We start from the raw sequence: 14,935 nt of genomic DNA on the forward strand, positions 1-14,935 counted from the left end.
TTTGACAATTTATACATTAAAAACATCGCAATTCAAGAACGTTAACATTCTAATATTACAAAGCTAATGAACAGAACTGCCGGAATTTGATCTAAAGACTGCCCACACCCAAAACCCAGTTGCTTTCCATACTATGCTATCAGGTTACTTTGAAAAAACCTTAATTCATCCCTGAAGAACATTTTCTGTAAAGCTACTGACATCATCCTGCTAGTATTTCTTTACTGCCTCTTACATTTCTGCTAACAGCATATGTTCTCCCACCTTCTGAGAATAGAAGCTGTCAGCCCTCCCTGACTCTCAATTAAAGAGAGATATCCCAGGGGTCGGCACCGTACCTGTGTCTAATGTCAGCATATTCCCATCCTCCTGTTTGAAGTGATCATCCTGGTGTGGTCTGTTTTTTGTTTGAACTCTTATAGAAGATCAACTCAGGCAAGGCGTGGTAACTCACACCTGTAATTACAACACTTTAGGAGGCCGAGGCAGGAAGACTGCTTGAGCTCAAGAGTTTGAGACCAGCCTGGGCAACATTGCAAGACCTTGTCTCTACTAAAAATCAAACAAATTAGCCAGGCATGGTAGTGCATGCCTGTAGTCCCAGCTACTCGGGAGGCTGAGGTGGGAGAGTCAATGACCTAAGCCCAGGAGGACGAGGCTGCAGTCAGCCATGATTGTGCCACTGCACTCCAGGCTGGGTGACAGAGCAAGACCCTATCTCAAAAAAGAAAAAAAAAGAGGTCGGGCGCGGTGGCTCATGCCTGTAATCCCAGCACTTTGGGAGGCCGAGGCGGGCAGATCACAAGGTCAGGAGATTGAGACCATCCTGGCCAACATGGTGAAACCTCGTCTCTACTAAAATTAAAAAAATTAGCCGGGCGTGGTGGCACATGCCTGTAGTCCCAGCTACTCAGGAGGCTGAGGCAGGAGAATGGCTTGAACCTGGGAGGTGGGGGTTGCAGTGAGCCGAGATTGTGCCACTGAACTCCAGCCTGGGCAACAGAGTGAGACTGTGTCTCAAAAAAAGAAAAAAAAGAAAAAGAAAAGATAGATCATCTCTCTCTTCCTGGTGCTGCTGAAGGGTAAGATGTAAACCTTGAGTGCCCAAGAATGTAAATGTAGAGAGCCAGCACAGGAAGCCAGAGACAGGGTGCAAGCCTGGGAAGGCTGTTGACACCTGGTCCCACTGCCCTGGAAGCTAGCGTCTGCTCCTTTCAGTCATGTGCACCATAAATATCCCTTCTCTTCTTTTCCTTTGGCACAGGCAAGTGTGGGTTTCCTGTCTTTTGCATTCCCTAATAATATACTGCCCTACTTATTTCAAACTGTATAGTTAGGCAGGGTGCCGTGGCTCACGCTTGCAATCCTAGCACTTTGGGAGGCTGAGGCAGGGGGATCACTTGAGCCCAGGAGTTTGAGAGCAGCCTGGGTAACGTAGTGAGACCCTGTCTCTAAAAGTAAAAAAACCAAAAACAAATAAAACTGTAGAGTTCAACATTGCTGGTGGGACTGTAAAATGGTATAGCTGCTCTGGAAGAGTTTGGCAGAATCAAAAGCTTCTGTTCACATAAAATCCTGTAAATGGATGATCATGGCAGCATTATTCACAATAGCCAAAAAGTAGAAACAATCCAAATGTTTATCAACTGATGAATGGATAAACAAAATATGGTACATCCATACAGTGGAATATTACGCAGCCACAAAAACAAATGAAGCAGGCCTACATGCTACCACATGGATAAACCTTGAAACATGATGCTAAGTGTAAGAAGCCAGTCATAAAAGATCATGTATTATATGATGCCATTTATAAGAAATGTCCAGAAAGGGAAATCCATAGAGACGGAAAGTACATGAGTGGCTGCCTAGGGCTAGGGCAGAGGGGAAAAATAGCACCTGACTATTACAGGGCTTCATTTTGGGGCATGAAAGTGTTTTAAAATCAGACAGTGGTGATGGTTGCACAACTCTGCAAAAATACTGAAAACCACTGAATTGTATGTATATTTTAAATGAGTGATCTGTAAGGTATATGAATTATTACCACAATAAAGCTGCTTCTGTATTTATAGTTTTACGTTTAAAATTTAATTACACTTGTAGTTCAACTTTACTACTCTACTACTGAAAATATAAATTTAGAGTGTATGAAGGATTTCCTCCAATTACATGATTCTAAATTGTCATATATAAAACACTTTATAATAACATTCTTTAATGAAGATATAAATTCATCAAGTAAATTACAAAGGAAACAAAAATAACAAGGACAAAATTACATAGTTTTGATACTTCATGAGACATAATTAAATTGTTCTCAAAGTTTAGCTGAACAACTATACAGTAATATTTTCAAAAACCTGTCTTTTTAATACAAAAGAATACCCTAACACAGTAGAGCCTCATCACGCCCTGGCGAACACCAATTTGATGCTTTAAGATTTTAATGTATTGTTAACACATTTTCAAACTCAGGCGAGTTTAGAAAAGTCTTCATATTGAATTCCTTCCACTCTGCGTCCTTTTAAAGGGCCCTACAAATTAAAATAATTTAAGAGAAGGTTAAAAACACACATAAAAGACAAAAAAATGACACCATGCTTATGGATACAAATTTGCCTTTTCTGTATCCCTAAAATATCATTAAGGTAGTTAACATTTGTATATATCTATGAATTTTAAGAATAATCTATGGCATCCTCATTAAGAAAATCCGTATTTTCTTCTGTGACATCTGACATGCGTTATCAATAGATATTGTGGCAGAGACCCGCTAGCTGTTCAGTATCCTCTGCTTCCTGGATAAATAGCTAATTTCCTAGCTCCCTTGTGGTTCGCTGTGGCCATGCATGGAGCTCCAAGCCCAGGGAAGCAAACAGAAGTGATGGTCCAAACGTGCTATCCCCGAAACACTATCTGCCAAGCTCCTTTTGCCTGCCCCATGCACACAGACACGGCAACTGGAGATGCCACTTGAGGGCAGTAGAGCCATTAGCTGGAAGGACCCGGGGTCACAAATCACCTCTTAGAAAAGAGTTCCCTGATCAAAAAAACCCATTTGGGGTTTTTAGAGTGAAACGTTAACTTCTACCATGTTTGTGCCATTGTCCATTTGGGGTTTTCTTTTTTTTATAGGAAATATCATTTTGTAAGCATTACAGATACTCAAACAGGTTTGTCGAGGTTGGCTGTCATAGTTACACTAGTCTATATTATAAAAAGAGTCCAACTTTAAATTTATTTTCTTCTTTCATATCGAACAAAAAGAGAAAGAGGAAAACTTAATTAATGAAAGATATCTTCTATCACTAAAGCGGATATAACCTGGGAACACAGAGAATATGGGCTGTGGACCCACACTCCCCAAGTTCAAATCTCACTTTCAACAATTGATTTAAGCTCTCTGTCCTTCAGTTTCCTCTCTGTGCCCCATTATCTCCCAGTGGGAATAATAGTAATGTCTCTATGATTGGGTTGCTGGGAAACATAAATGAGTCATTTCATATAAAATGACTAGACCTGGAATTTAATATGAGTGAGAGCTCAATAATTTTCAACTCTAATTATTATTTAATCTTTGGTTTAGCCGGGCGCCGTGGCTCACGCCTGTAATCCCAGCACTTTGGGAGGCCAAGGCGGGCGGATCACAAGGTCAGGAGATCGAGACCATCCTGGCTAACATGGTGAAACCCCATCTCTACTAAAAATACAAAAAATTAGCCAGGCGCGGTGGTGGGAGCCTGTAGTCCCAGCTACACAGGAGGCTGAGGCAGGAGAATGGCGTGAACCTGGGGGGCGGAGCTTGCAGTGAGCCGAGATCGTGCCACTGCACTCCAGCCAGGGGGATAGAGCGAGACTCCGTCTCAAAAAAAAAAAAAAAAAATCTTTTGTTTAAACTTTGAGAGTTGGGTCAGGCACAGTGCTCACGTCTGTAATCCCAGCACTTTGGGAGGCCGAGGCGGGTAGATCACCTGAGGTCAGGAGTTTCAGACCAGCCTGACCAACGTAGTAAAATCCCATCTCTACTAAAAATATAAAAATTAGCTGGGCGTGGTGGCACACGCCTGTAATCCCAGCTACTCGGGAGGCTGGAGCAGAAGAATTTCTTGAACCCGGAGGTGGAGGTTGCAGTGAGCTGAGATCGCGCCATTGCACTCCAGCCTGGGCGACAGAGTGAGACTCTGTCTTGAAAATAAATAAATAAAATAAAATAGAAATAAAATTTGACAGTTAATCCTTTCCCTTGCAAAATATAACGTGATGATGATGATGATAATGATGACAATGATGATGACCCTAACCCTGGAACTGAGGTTTTAACTTTTTTTTACTGCTTCCGTTAACAACAAATAATTATCATATTTAAAGGAATTAAGTTCCCAGATAAAGTATAACCTAGGTTGCATTTTTCATTATCGTGTTTAATGGTCTATGGTCAATTGCATTTTTCTGATAAGAACCACAAATCTGGAGAATAAGAAGGGAGCCAGACATTTGAGTTTATAAAGTAAATAGCTAAAAAGCAGAGGCTATTTAGGAACAATTTACTAGGTGTTAAAAATCTGCTTAATAAATGCATAAATTTCAAACATTACCAATGACATGAAAACTTAAGGTGCCAGAAATGATAAAAATAACCACTTGCAAAGTTCAAGTGGCGACACATGCACATACAGAGATATTTTTTTTTAATGAGGAGAGCCTCAAGAACAGTAGAAAAAAAATTAAGAGATAGATTCCCTTTTTTTTTGAGATGGAGTCTCGCTCTGTCACCCAGGCCGAAGTGGCACAATCTCGGCTCACTGCAACCTCTGCCTCCCAGGTTGAAGCGATTCTCCTGCCTCAATCTCCCGAGCTGGGACTACAGGCATTTGCCACCGTGCCCAGCTAATTTTTGCATTTTTAGTGGAGATGGGATTTCTTCATGTTGGCCAGGCTGGTCTCGAACTCCTGACCTCAGGTGATCCATCCCCCTTGGCCTCCCAAAGTGCTGGAATTACAGGGTTGAGGTACCATGCCCAGCTGGTAGATTCCCTTTTCTAAAAGAACTACATGTTGCTCTGCAATCAAACAGAAAGGCTTTTCATGTGGATTTGCTCCTAAGTTCTACCTCAGTACAGAAGATGAAACTGGGTCTACGGTGCAGAAGGTGAGAAATTAGCTTTTGATGAATGGACACAACCTGCAAACCAAAGGTATCGAGATGGAACTCAACACAGCCTCAACAGTAATCAGTTGTTTTGTGTTTCCCTGAGATGAAAACATGAAACAGGATCTGCATTTGATAGTGCTATGGAATTAATAAGGTAAGTTTCATGCATGGTCCATGCAAAAAAAAAAAAAAAGAAATTAATAAGGGAAGGATAAGCAAGTTGTCAAGGAAATACTGGATTTTCTATTGCCTTATGCTGATAGAGTCAGAGAAAATCTTAGAGTTTTTTGTTAAAACTCAGTCTGCTAATTTAGTCAGACTGACACGTTCCTCAATGCCAAGTGAGAGTCCTTTTTCCCTTTTTTCCCCTTAGTTTACATTAGTGAGTAACAGTTAGCAAGTAACAGTTTCTAGGTTAGCACTGTCAGGATCAGACAGAAAAAAAGAAAAGAAAAGCTTGATTTACTGAAATGAGAATTCTCTCAAATAAGGACCTAAACGGTTTTTCCAGAAAACCTTCCTAGACACATATCCTCTAACAGGCCCAGGGGCTTAGGGGTCCTATAAACTCCCCAAGAGAACAAAGAAAATTTAGCAAATTATGTGCAACGTTTTGAAGAGTCTGAACTTCATTAAACTCTCTTAGTGATCTATTACTCCCAAGCTCCCCCAGAAATACTAAAACGGACTGTACTGGAGATGAAAAATTCTTTTGTTTAGCATCAAAGATATGCAGTGCAGTAGTTCAGAGTTTTAAAAGGAAACTTTCTTTCTGAAGGTATCTCAGGCCTCAGTCACAGACCTGTCAGTGAAATATCAGTTCTAAGTCAATAACCAACTTTATTTATATGTCAGAGTTCTTTAAATTACTGTATTGATCTCTGCTACCTTAAATCCTTTACGAAAAAAGGGACGACATTTAAAAAAGTGGGTGACCTCTGTGGTTCCCTCCCTCTTGACAATGACTATACTTCCCCCACTAACTTCACTATACCAAATTGAGTTTTATATTCAATATGAGGGGAAAAAAGGATATAAAACGGTACCCATTATACACACTTTCGTAAAACACCAAGATTGAAAAGGAACAGAGCAAAATATTAATGGGGTTTATTGTTGGGCTTGGGGATTATGATTAATTTTTATAATTATTTATATTAAATTAAAATATATTTTTCAGGTTTTAAGCGTGAGTAACATTTCTTTTGTAATCAGAAAATAAAATGCTTTAGCAATGGCACAGTCATTAGAGAAAATAAGCTTACAGATTTCCAAATAGGATACAAGGCTAATAAAAAACTCAAATTCTAAAATAAAGAACAATCCAATTAAAAACCACTACGGCACATTTTTAAAGCACTTTGAAATTTCTGTCTTTGTATAAACAAACGTACAGTTTCAATGACGATAGTAGCTGAAAAAGTCTCCTCATTGATGGATTCAAGGGTACCTTCATTTCCTCTGTAGCCTCCATTTAAAACTCGAATTCTTTTTCCTACGATGGAAAAGAATATACAAATTAATGCAAAGAAATATCTCCATTTTTCTTCTAACTTGTTACAGCAATGTACAAAAATGTACTACACTTAATAAACATAATAAAAAACAAAACTCTTTTTCTTAGAAGTTCTCTTTTTTTTTGAGATGTTTTACTCTTAGACTGCAAGGAATATAAGGTACTTGGAGAAAATGTTCAGAGCCCAGAAGTAATCAGAGAAACTTTAGGTGACTTTGTCTCTTGGCAAAATTCATAAGATGATTTGGCAGTTTGACAAAACTTTAAAGTTATACCTACCATGTGACTGAGCCATTCTATGTATTCACCCAAGAAAAAAGAAACCAGATATCCACACAAAGCTTTGTACATATATGTTCACAGCAGTTTTAACAGCCAAAAGCTGTAAATAAGCCAAATGTCTATCAACAGATAACTGGGTAAACAAAGTGGTACAGGAGTCCCCCCTTATCCCAGGTTTTGGTTACTCTCAGTCAGCGCGGTCCAAAAATAGGTGTATACAGTACAATAAAATATTTTGAGAGAAAGAGACCACATTCACATGACTTTTATTATAGTATATTTATTATAATTACTCTTTTATTATTAGTTATTCTTCTCAATCTTTTACTGTGCCTAATTCATAAGTTAAACTTTATTATAGGTATATATGTAGGAAAAACACATAGTATATATAGTGTTTGGTACTATCCATGGTTTCAGGCATTCACTGGTGGTCTTGGAAGGTATAGGATAAGGGGGGAATACTGCATATCCATACAATGACATATAGCAAGAAAAAAGAATGAACTACAGATACATGCCACCACATAGGTGAATCCAAAATAATTACGCTGAGTAAAAGTAGTCAGACCAGAAAACAGGACACATTTATATTTATAGAAACTTAATTTATATAAAATTCTAGAAAAATAAGAACTGAATTACAGTGACAGAAAGCATGTCAGCAGATGCCGAGGAAGACGGGGGACGTAGGAGCAGAAGGTAGGAGGGAGGGATTAGAGAGGGAAATGAGGGGATTTATCCATCATCTTGATTGCAGTGACAGTTTTATGAAGTAGGCAATGTTCAAACTTACCAAATTGTATACTTTACATATGTGTGATTTATTGTACATCAATTCTACCACAATTAAGCTAACACAAGTTTTTCTAATTTGTAAGAAAATTTTTACTTTAGGAGGAAAAAAGAATAAAGAATATGGCAATTGGAAGTTCCATGGTCTGATGTTATCACTACATTGGCAATGACACCCCCCAGGAAGATTCTGAGTCAGAAGCAAACAACCTGGTCAAAGTAGTGTTCGTACTCAGATACGGATAAGTTTCCAGAAGGCAAAGACAACTAAAGGGGAAAAAAAGCAAAATAACACAGACTTTCACTTGACTATCGCAGAGAGCTAAACAAATACATTACAGGTTGAACATCCCTAATCTGAAAACTCAAAATTTGAAAAGCTCCAAAATCTAAAATCTTTTGAGTGCTGACATCATGCCACAAGTGGAAAATTCCACACCTGACCTCCAGTGACAGGTCACTGTCAAGAAAGATGCAATCAAAATTACTTAAAATATTGTATAAAATTACCTTCAGGTCATGTGTGTAAGGTGTATATAAAACATAAATGAGGCTGGGTGCAGTGGCTCACGCCTGCAATTCCAGTCCTTTGAGAGGCTGAGGTGGGTGGATAACTTGAGATCAGGAGTTCGAGACCAGCTTGGCCAACATGGTGAAGGCCCATCTTTACTAAAAATACAAAAATTAGCCGGATGCGGTGGTGCGTGCCTGTCGTCCCAGCTACTTGGGAAGCTAAGGCAGGAGAATTGCTTGACCCGGGAAATGAAGGTTGCAGTGAGTCAAGATCGTGCCACTACACTCCAGCCTGGGTGACAGAGTGAAACTGTGTCTCAAAAATGAATAAAAAAAAAATAAAATAAAACATAAATCAATTTTGTGTTAAGACATGGGTTCCAACCCCAAGATATCCAATTATGTATACGCAAATATTCCAAAATCCAAAATTGGAAACACTTCTGAGTGAAAGTCCAGGCATTTCAGACGAGAGATTCTCCACCTACAACCATAAGCCTAATATAACAAATGCTATCCATATACGTCTATGTTTTGCTTCAGAAAGAAAAAAAAAAGTATTCCAGGAAAGGAAAATCCATTGACACCACAAAACAGCTTCACCAGGGAGCCAGTAAACTACGATGCCCTTGAATCCAAACAGAGATGAGTTACGCTGGCAGTTAATGTTGCCAAGACAGAAAAATAACTACAATCATCAAGCACTGTCAAAATACAGTGGCTTAAGAATGGAACCGCTCATTTTGATGGCATATGTATTAAATGGTCTGCAAACAGATTTACCTGGTGCTGGAATTACTGTCTCTAAATGAGTCTGGTCAAGTTTCAGCTTGTCTCCAGAATCAATCATCTTTACAACAGCTGTATATTTGTCAATTACTTCCTGTCATGTAAAATGAACACTTTTATAATAGAAGAAATAAGTGCACACTCATTTAAAAGGACAAAAGTAAGTGAAATGAAGACAAAATATCAATCAAAAGATAGGAGTAACTCCTTCTATAAATGACACTATTTTCTAGATTCCATACATGATTTCCCAGCCTATGGTTCTCAATAAAGCACTCAATTCAAAGCTTAGTAAAGGTTTTCATTGGGAAAGAATAACAGATTGGTGATCCTGGAATAAGACTTTAAGAAATCTAACAAGAGGGGTAGTTTTGCCTAGCTTAATGTACAGTGGAAGAAGGGCAATAGGCATGCACAAGGCTGGGTGCTAAAATAAAACTAAATTTAGGAAAGGCAAAAAGGGAGAAAAGGCCTAGAATATTGATACAAACTTTAAATTATCAGAGTAGGCCGGGTGCGGTGGCTCATGCCTGTAATCCCAGTACTTTAGGAGGCTGAGGCAGGTGGATCACCTAAGGTCAGGAGTTCGAGACCAGCTCGGCCAACTTGGTGAAACCCCGTCTCTACTAAAAATACAAAAGTTAGCCAGGAGTGGTGGCGGGTGCCTGTAAACCCAGCTACTTGGGAGGCTGAGGCAGGAGAATCACTGGAACCCAGGAGGCGATGGTTGCAATGAGCCAAGATCGTATCACTGCACTCCAGCCTGGACAACAGAGCCAGACTCTGTCTCAAAAATAAAAATAAAAATAAAAATAAAAATAAATAAAATCCCAGAGTAGCCAAAAGGCGGTCTCTCCAGCAAAACACAAGAAGTCCTCGTGAGACCTTGACAGTATAATTATTAGGCTGGTGTAAAAGTAATTGCAGTTTTTGCCATTACTTTTAATATATGGCCTATGATTAAAAAATAAAACACATTTTACTGATAAGCAAGGCATGCATGCTGAGGTTTTGAAGAGGTGCTGATGGGACTTCATACATACAATCTGTCCTAGTAAGAAAACAGATCAACGTTGAGTATAAACTATGGATGAAAAAGAAATATTTCTCCAACAATCATGAATTCAGCTTCCATTTCATGGGATAATCAAGAATTTTAGACAGAGTACTTCTGCTACCAGGACTTGATTTTCAAGAAATACCAAAATAGCTTCACTTAGTGACCCAAGCTTTTTTCACAAATTCCATTCATAATTGCATGTCCTTACCTTAACGATACCCTTTTTCTTATGATATTTCTCTCCCAGTTTTTTGGTTATAATTTTCACAATAATTTCCTAGAAAATAACAACCAAAAAAAGATGAAAGGAAAGACAGAAGTGATCGTTTATTTACTTCTTCCTTTTAAACTATGTTCACCCAAAACCACAGGAAAATGTAACTGCCCTGCCAAATAAGAAATGCTGGAGTTCTCTGCCTTCCCAACAATGGCAAACATTTCCTTAGCAAACTTTTATTCATTCTTCCCCTTTCTGTTCATCATGGTTAGCAAGAGGAAAAAAACATACACATGTATATACAAAATGTTTGATTTCTACATTGAAGAGTTCCGGAAATCTAGGACTGTTATCGGTAAATCTCAACTCTAGTACTTTATGTCTTTCGTAGATAGTTTCTTTCTCTCCATTGCAGGAAGTGAAAAGCACTGAGGTGTTCACTGCTGATAAAAACTCAGATTGCAAGAGACTCACTGGAAACTGCAAGGCACTGAGCCTTCGAGCTTATGCAGGACAGTTCTCACAATGCCTCTTTCTTACTAGGTTGCTTTGAATTTTGGTACAAATGGGATTCCTCCAGATTAGTTATAGCTAAAGGTACTGTTCTTCTGAGCATCTAATTCTCAAATGGGAGGAAAATCTGGACTTATTTCCTATTAATGAATTTGGAGTTTGCTTCTTTACCATTTTTTCCTGATTTGGATTAGCTGTCTAAGAGCTAATAATGAAAATTAAATTGCCTAACAATGCAATATTCACTGCAGAGATTGTATATTTTCTACTTCAAGTGAATATATCAAAGAGATGGTCGCAAGTACTTCATAAAGCCATGCTTAAAATCACACTAAGAAAACCTTAGGAAGGACTTTGGGGAGAGGGTATTTAATAGTAGAAAGATATGTTTAAGGAAGTCTCTCTTTTAAGACTTTCTAAATGAAGCCAATTAATACCAAAACAACTTCTCCAATTTAGCCATACTATTTTCTGGGCTAATTTCTCAAAGGCTCTCATGGGTTCACACTCCAGTCATTGGAAGATAATTCATTATACCACTGTACTTACTGGCCCTTGCCCACAGTAGATCTGTTAAAAATATTTCCTTTCTGAGTTTAAAAATTAAGCACAGTGGGCTGGGCGTGGTGGCTTACGCCTGTAATCCCAGCACTTTGGGAGGCCGAGGCAGGTGGATCACCTGAGGTCTGAAGTTTGAGACCAGCTTGACCAACATAGAGAAATCCCGTCTTTACTAAAAATGCAAAATGAGCCGGGCATGGTGGCCCATGCCTGTAATCTCAGCTATTAGGGAGGCTGAGGCAGGAGAATCGCTTGAACCCAGAAGGTGGAGACTGCGGTGAGCTGAGATCGCGCCACTGCACTCCAACATGGGCAATAAGAGCAAAACTCCGTCTCAAAAAAAAAAAAAAAAAGAAATTAGGCACAGTGGCTCAGGCCAGTAAATCCTGACAGCCTGGGAAGCTGAGGCAGGAGGATCACTTGAGGCTGCTATGTTGACCAGCCTGGGCAACAGAGTAAAACCTCGTCTCTACAAAAAACACAAAAATCAGCAGGGCATTAGTGGTGCATGCTTGTAGTCCTAGCTACTCTGGAAGCTGAGGTGGGAGGATCGCTTGAAGCCAGGAGTTTGAGACCAGCCTGGTCAATAGAGCAAGACCTTGTCTCTATTTAAAAATAAAAAAAAGAATAAGACACTCTGAAAGTTTTATGAAAATGTCACATCTCAGTAAGTCTAAAATAGAGCATCAATAATCATTTAACAATATTGCTAAATGTTTAAAAACTATTTTAAAATTATTTTTTAAAACAATAATAAATTAATAAATAAGCAATAAAATATAAAACTCCCTTGAGTTTGTAAAATTAAAACCTGCTTTTCTCCACAATGTACCTATTAATAAATGGACAATTCTAGTTTCAGTAAGTTGTAAATTGAAAACCAACACTTGAGCATTTATAGTTCTACTCATTTCTGAAAACACAACCTTTTGTCTTATAGCAAAAATTGAAAATTTCTGGCTCAAATTCAAGATGTCCATAAACAAGTTTAGCACCAAACTTAAGGAACATTAGTCTACAAGCATGAAGTAACCCTCCAATAGAAGTGCAACCAATAATTAAAGATCTAATAGAAAGAAAATTCATTATAAGTTATAACTAACTCTATCTATATAGATTATACATGTTTGAAAAGTTTAGTTACTTATACTAAATGCTAGTTAAATCATTCACTTAAACATACATTTAGAACTTAAGAAACTCCAACTGAATACTTACAGGCTGTAGCCAGTAGTCTGTTCGGGCAGTTCTTTTCTTTTCCTCTTCAATCTGTAGAACACATAATGTCTGAAAATTATCTCCTTAAAATTCTCATTGGACTTCAAAATACTATTCTATTTAACAAAATAACACCATAAAACTGTGAAGTCTTCTACTTCACAGAAGACCAACGACATAATTTGCAAGCTCTGATAAATACAAATAAACATTATTTGTCATTAGTTTTTGATTTTAAAAAACTTGCATTTTTAAAAGTATGTAATAAAGCAAGTCAACTGACCTAGGAAGCAAACAGACACAACCCCTTTTCCAGCTGCAAGACCAGCCCATACCTGCCCTCACCCCCTTTCTCCCATGTGACTGTCAGGAGCTGGAAAAGAGGCCACGTTTTCATGCAGTAAAATCGTAACGCATGGATCACATGGTTAAGCATACAGCCTGGTAGCAAACAGGGGGCTTCTTGTTCGAAAATGACAGTAAAGTTCATGAATGAAAGGGAAGAAAAATACCACCAAGAGGTAAATAAATGAGAGTGACCAAAAGGAAAGAGTGCTGTCTGGCTGTTTCGGCGAAAATATCCAATCCTTTTCTTTCTCAACTGCTTACAGTTAACCCTAAGTACCAATTTTCAATGGGATCAAACAATGTAATAATCCCTTGGTTGATTCGAAACCTCATTTTAGGCTGGGCACGGTGGCTCACAGCTGTAATCCCAACACCTTGGGAGGCCGAGGTGGGAGGATCACGAGGTCAGGAGTTTGAGATTAGCCTGGCCAACACAGTGAAACCCCGTCTCTACTAAAAGTACAAAAATTAGCCAGGCATGGTGGTGCACGCCTGTAGTCCCAGACACAAGAATTGCTTGAACCTGTGAGGCGGAGGCTGCAGTGAGCCGAGGTCACATTGCTGCACTCTAGCCTGGGTCACAGAGTCACACTCCATCTCAAAAAAGGAAAAAAACTCATTTTAAATCCTTCAACGTTTCAACAATGTTCTAAAATTAGTATTCATTATATTCAAAGAAGGTTGAAGGCTTTCCATTTTACTTTGAATAAAATTAAATTTAAAAATTCCCGGTCACAGCGTGTAAGACCTCTGTGGTGTTGGCCCTCCTGGCTCTGTGACCTCAAACGCCACCATGTGCTTGCTGCACTCCAGTCCCGTAGGCCTTTCCTTCGGATGCTTGATCGTTCCTGTCTAGGCACGGTTCACAGGATCTCTCCCCAGGCCCTACCCTTATACCTCCTTGGCACTCAGCATTTTGTGATCATTCACTGGCTCACTGCTGAACAGCTCTGTCGTTAGAAGGAAAGCTCCATGACTAACAAGGACTGTTTTTCTTTCTACTTACAGACTCAGGGCCTTGCACAAAGTGCAGCATATAATAGGGACTCAGTTTCATAGTATATTCATCTTATATTTTACTTGAAGTTTTTTAGATCGTCCTGCATGGTGTGAGGACTAGGAACAGAGAAGACTGAACAGCCAGCCGGGGGCAGTGGCTCACACCTTGTAATCCCAGCACTTTGGGAGGCCGAGGCGAGCGGATCACCTGAGGCCAGGAGTTCAAGATCAGCCTGGCCAGCATAGTGAAATCCTGCCTCTATAAAAAATGTAAAAAATTAGCCAGGCATGGTGGCAGGTGCCTGTCATCCCAGTGACTCCAGAGGCTGAGGCAGGAGAATCTCTTGAACCTGGGAGGTGGAGGCTGCAGTGAACCGAGATTGTGCAACTGCACTCTGACCTGGGCGACAGAGAGAGACTCTGTCTCAACAACAACAACCAAAAAAAAAAAAAACATGTCACAGGTTTCTCTTGCTAGCTAGGAGGTGCTAAGTGGAAGTCAAAGGCAACAGGAGAGTAGCGGTTGAAGGAGGGAGGCCAACCACGGAGGACTCCAATTTCTAATTGAATTCTACTGACCCTAACTACACAGGGAGTTTCAAAGACAGCACCTGAGGCATAAAAGGAAACTACAGGCAGGGCATGGTGGCTCACACTTGTAATCTTAGCATTTGGGAGGTCGAGGTGGGTGGATGACTTGAGGTCAGGAGTTCGAGATCAGCCTGGCCAACATGGTGAAACCCCATCTCTACTAAAAATACAAAAACTAGCCAGGTGTGGTGGTGGACGACTGCAATCCCAGCTACTTGGGAGGCTGAGCCAGGAGAATCATTTGAACCTGGGAGGCAGAGGTTGCAGTGAGCCAAGACCATGCCACTGCACTCCAGCCTGGGCAACAGAGCAAGACTCCGTCTCAAAAAAATAAAAAATAAAAAATAAATAAATAAATAAACCTATTTAGAGGGGCTC

The 14,935-nt window shown here is 39.5% G+C and overlaps 1 protein-coding gene across 2 annotated transcripts in view; it reads right to left on the reverse strand.

Moving 5' to 3' along the window:
* Positions 1-1,620: 1,620 nt before the first annotated feature.
* Positions 1,621-14,935, reverse strand: part of KIN (Kin17 DNA and RNA binding protein) — a 35,734-nt gene continuing 22,419 nt past the window's right edge. Inside the window, exons 9-13 of one of the 2 annotated variants that reach the window (XM_025395969.1) lie at positions 12,620-12,670; positions 10,319-10,387; positions 9,045-9,144; positions 6,550-6,650; positions 1,621-2,537 (exon numbers count right to left, since the gene is read on the reverse strand). In XM_025395969.1, coding sequence (XP_025251754.1) covers positions 2,475-2,537; positions 6,550-6,650; positions 9,045-9,144; positions 10,319-10,387; positions 12,620-12,670 — 384 coding nt within the window. In that variant the 3' untranslated portion in view covers positions 1,621-2,474. Of the gene's footprint in view, positions 2,538-6,483; positions 6,651-9,044; positions 9,145-10,318; positions 10,388-12,619; positions 12,671-14,935 lie in introns of those variants that run through there. The other variant, XM_025395968.1, reaches the window with a different exon arrangement.

This window comes from Theropithecus gelada, chromosome 9 (assembly GCF_003255815.1).
Source record: "Theropithecus gelada isolate Dixy chromosome 9, Tgel_1.0, whole genome shotgun sequence".
Lineage (NCBI taxonomy): Eukaryota > Metazoa > Chordata > Mammalia > Primates > Cercopithecidae > Theropithecus > Theropithecus gelada.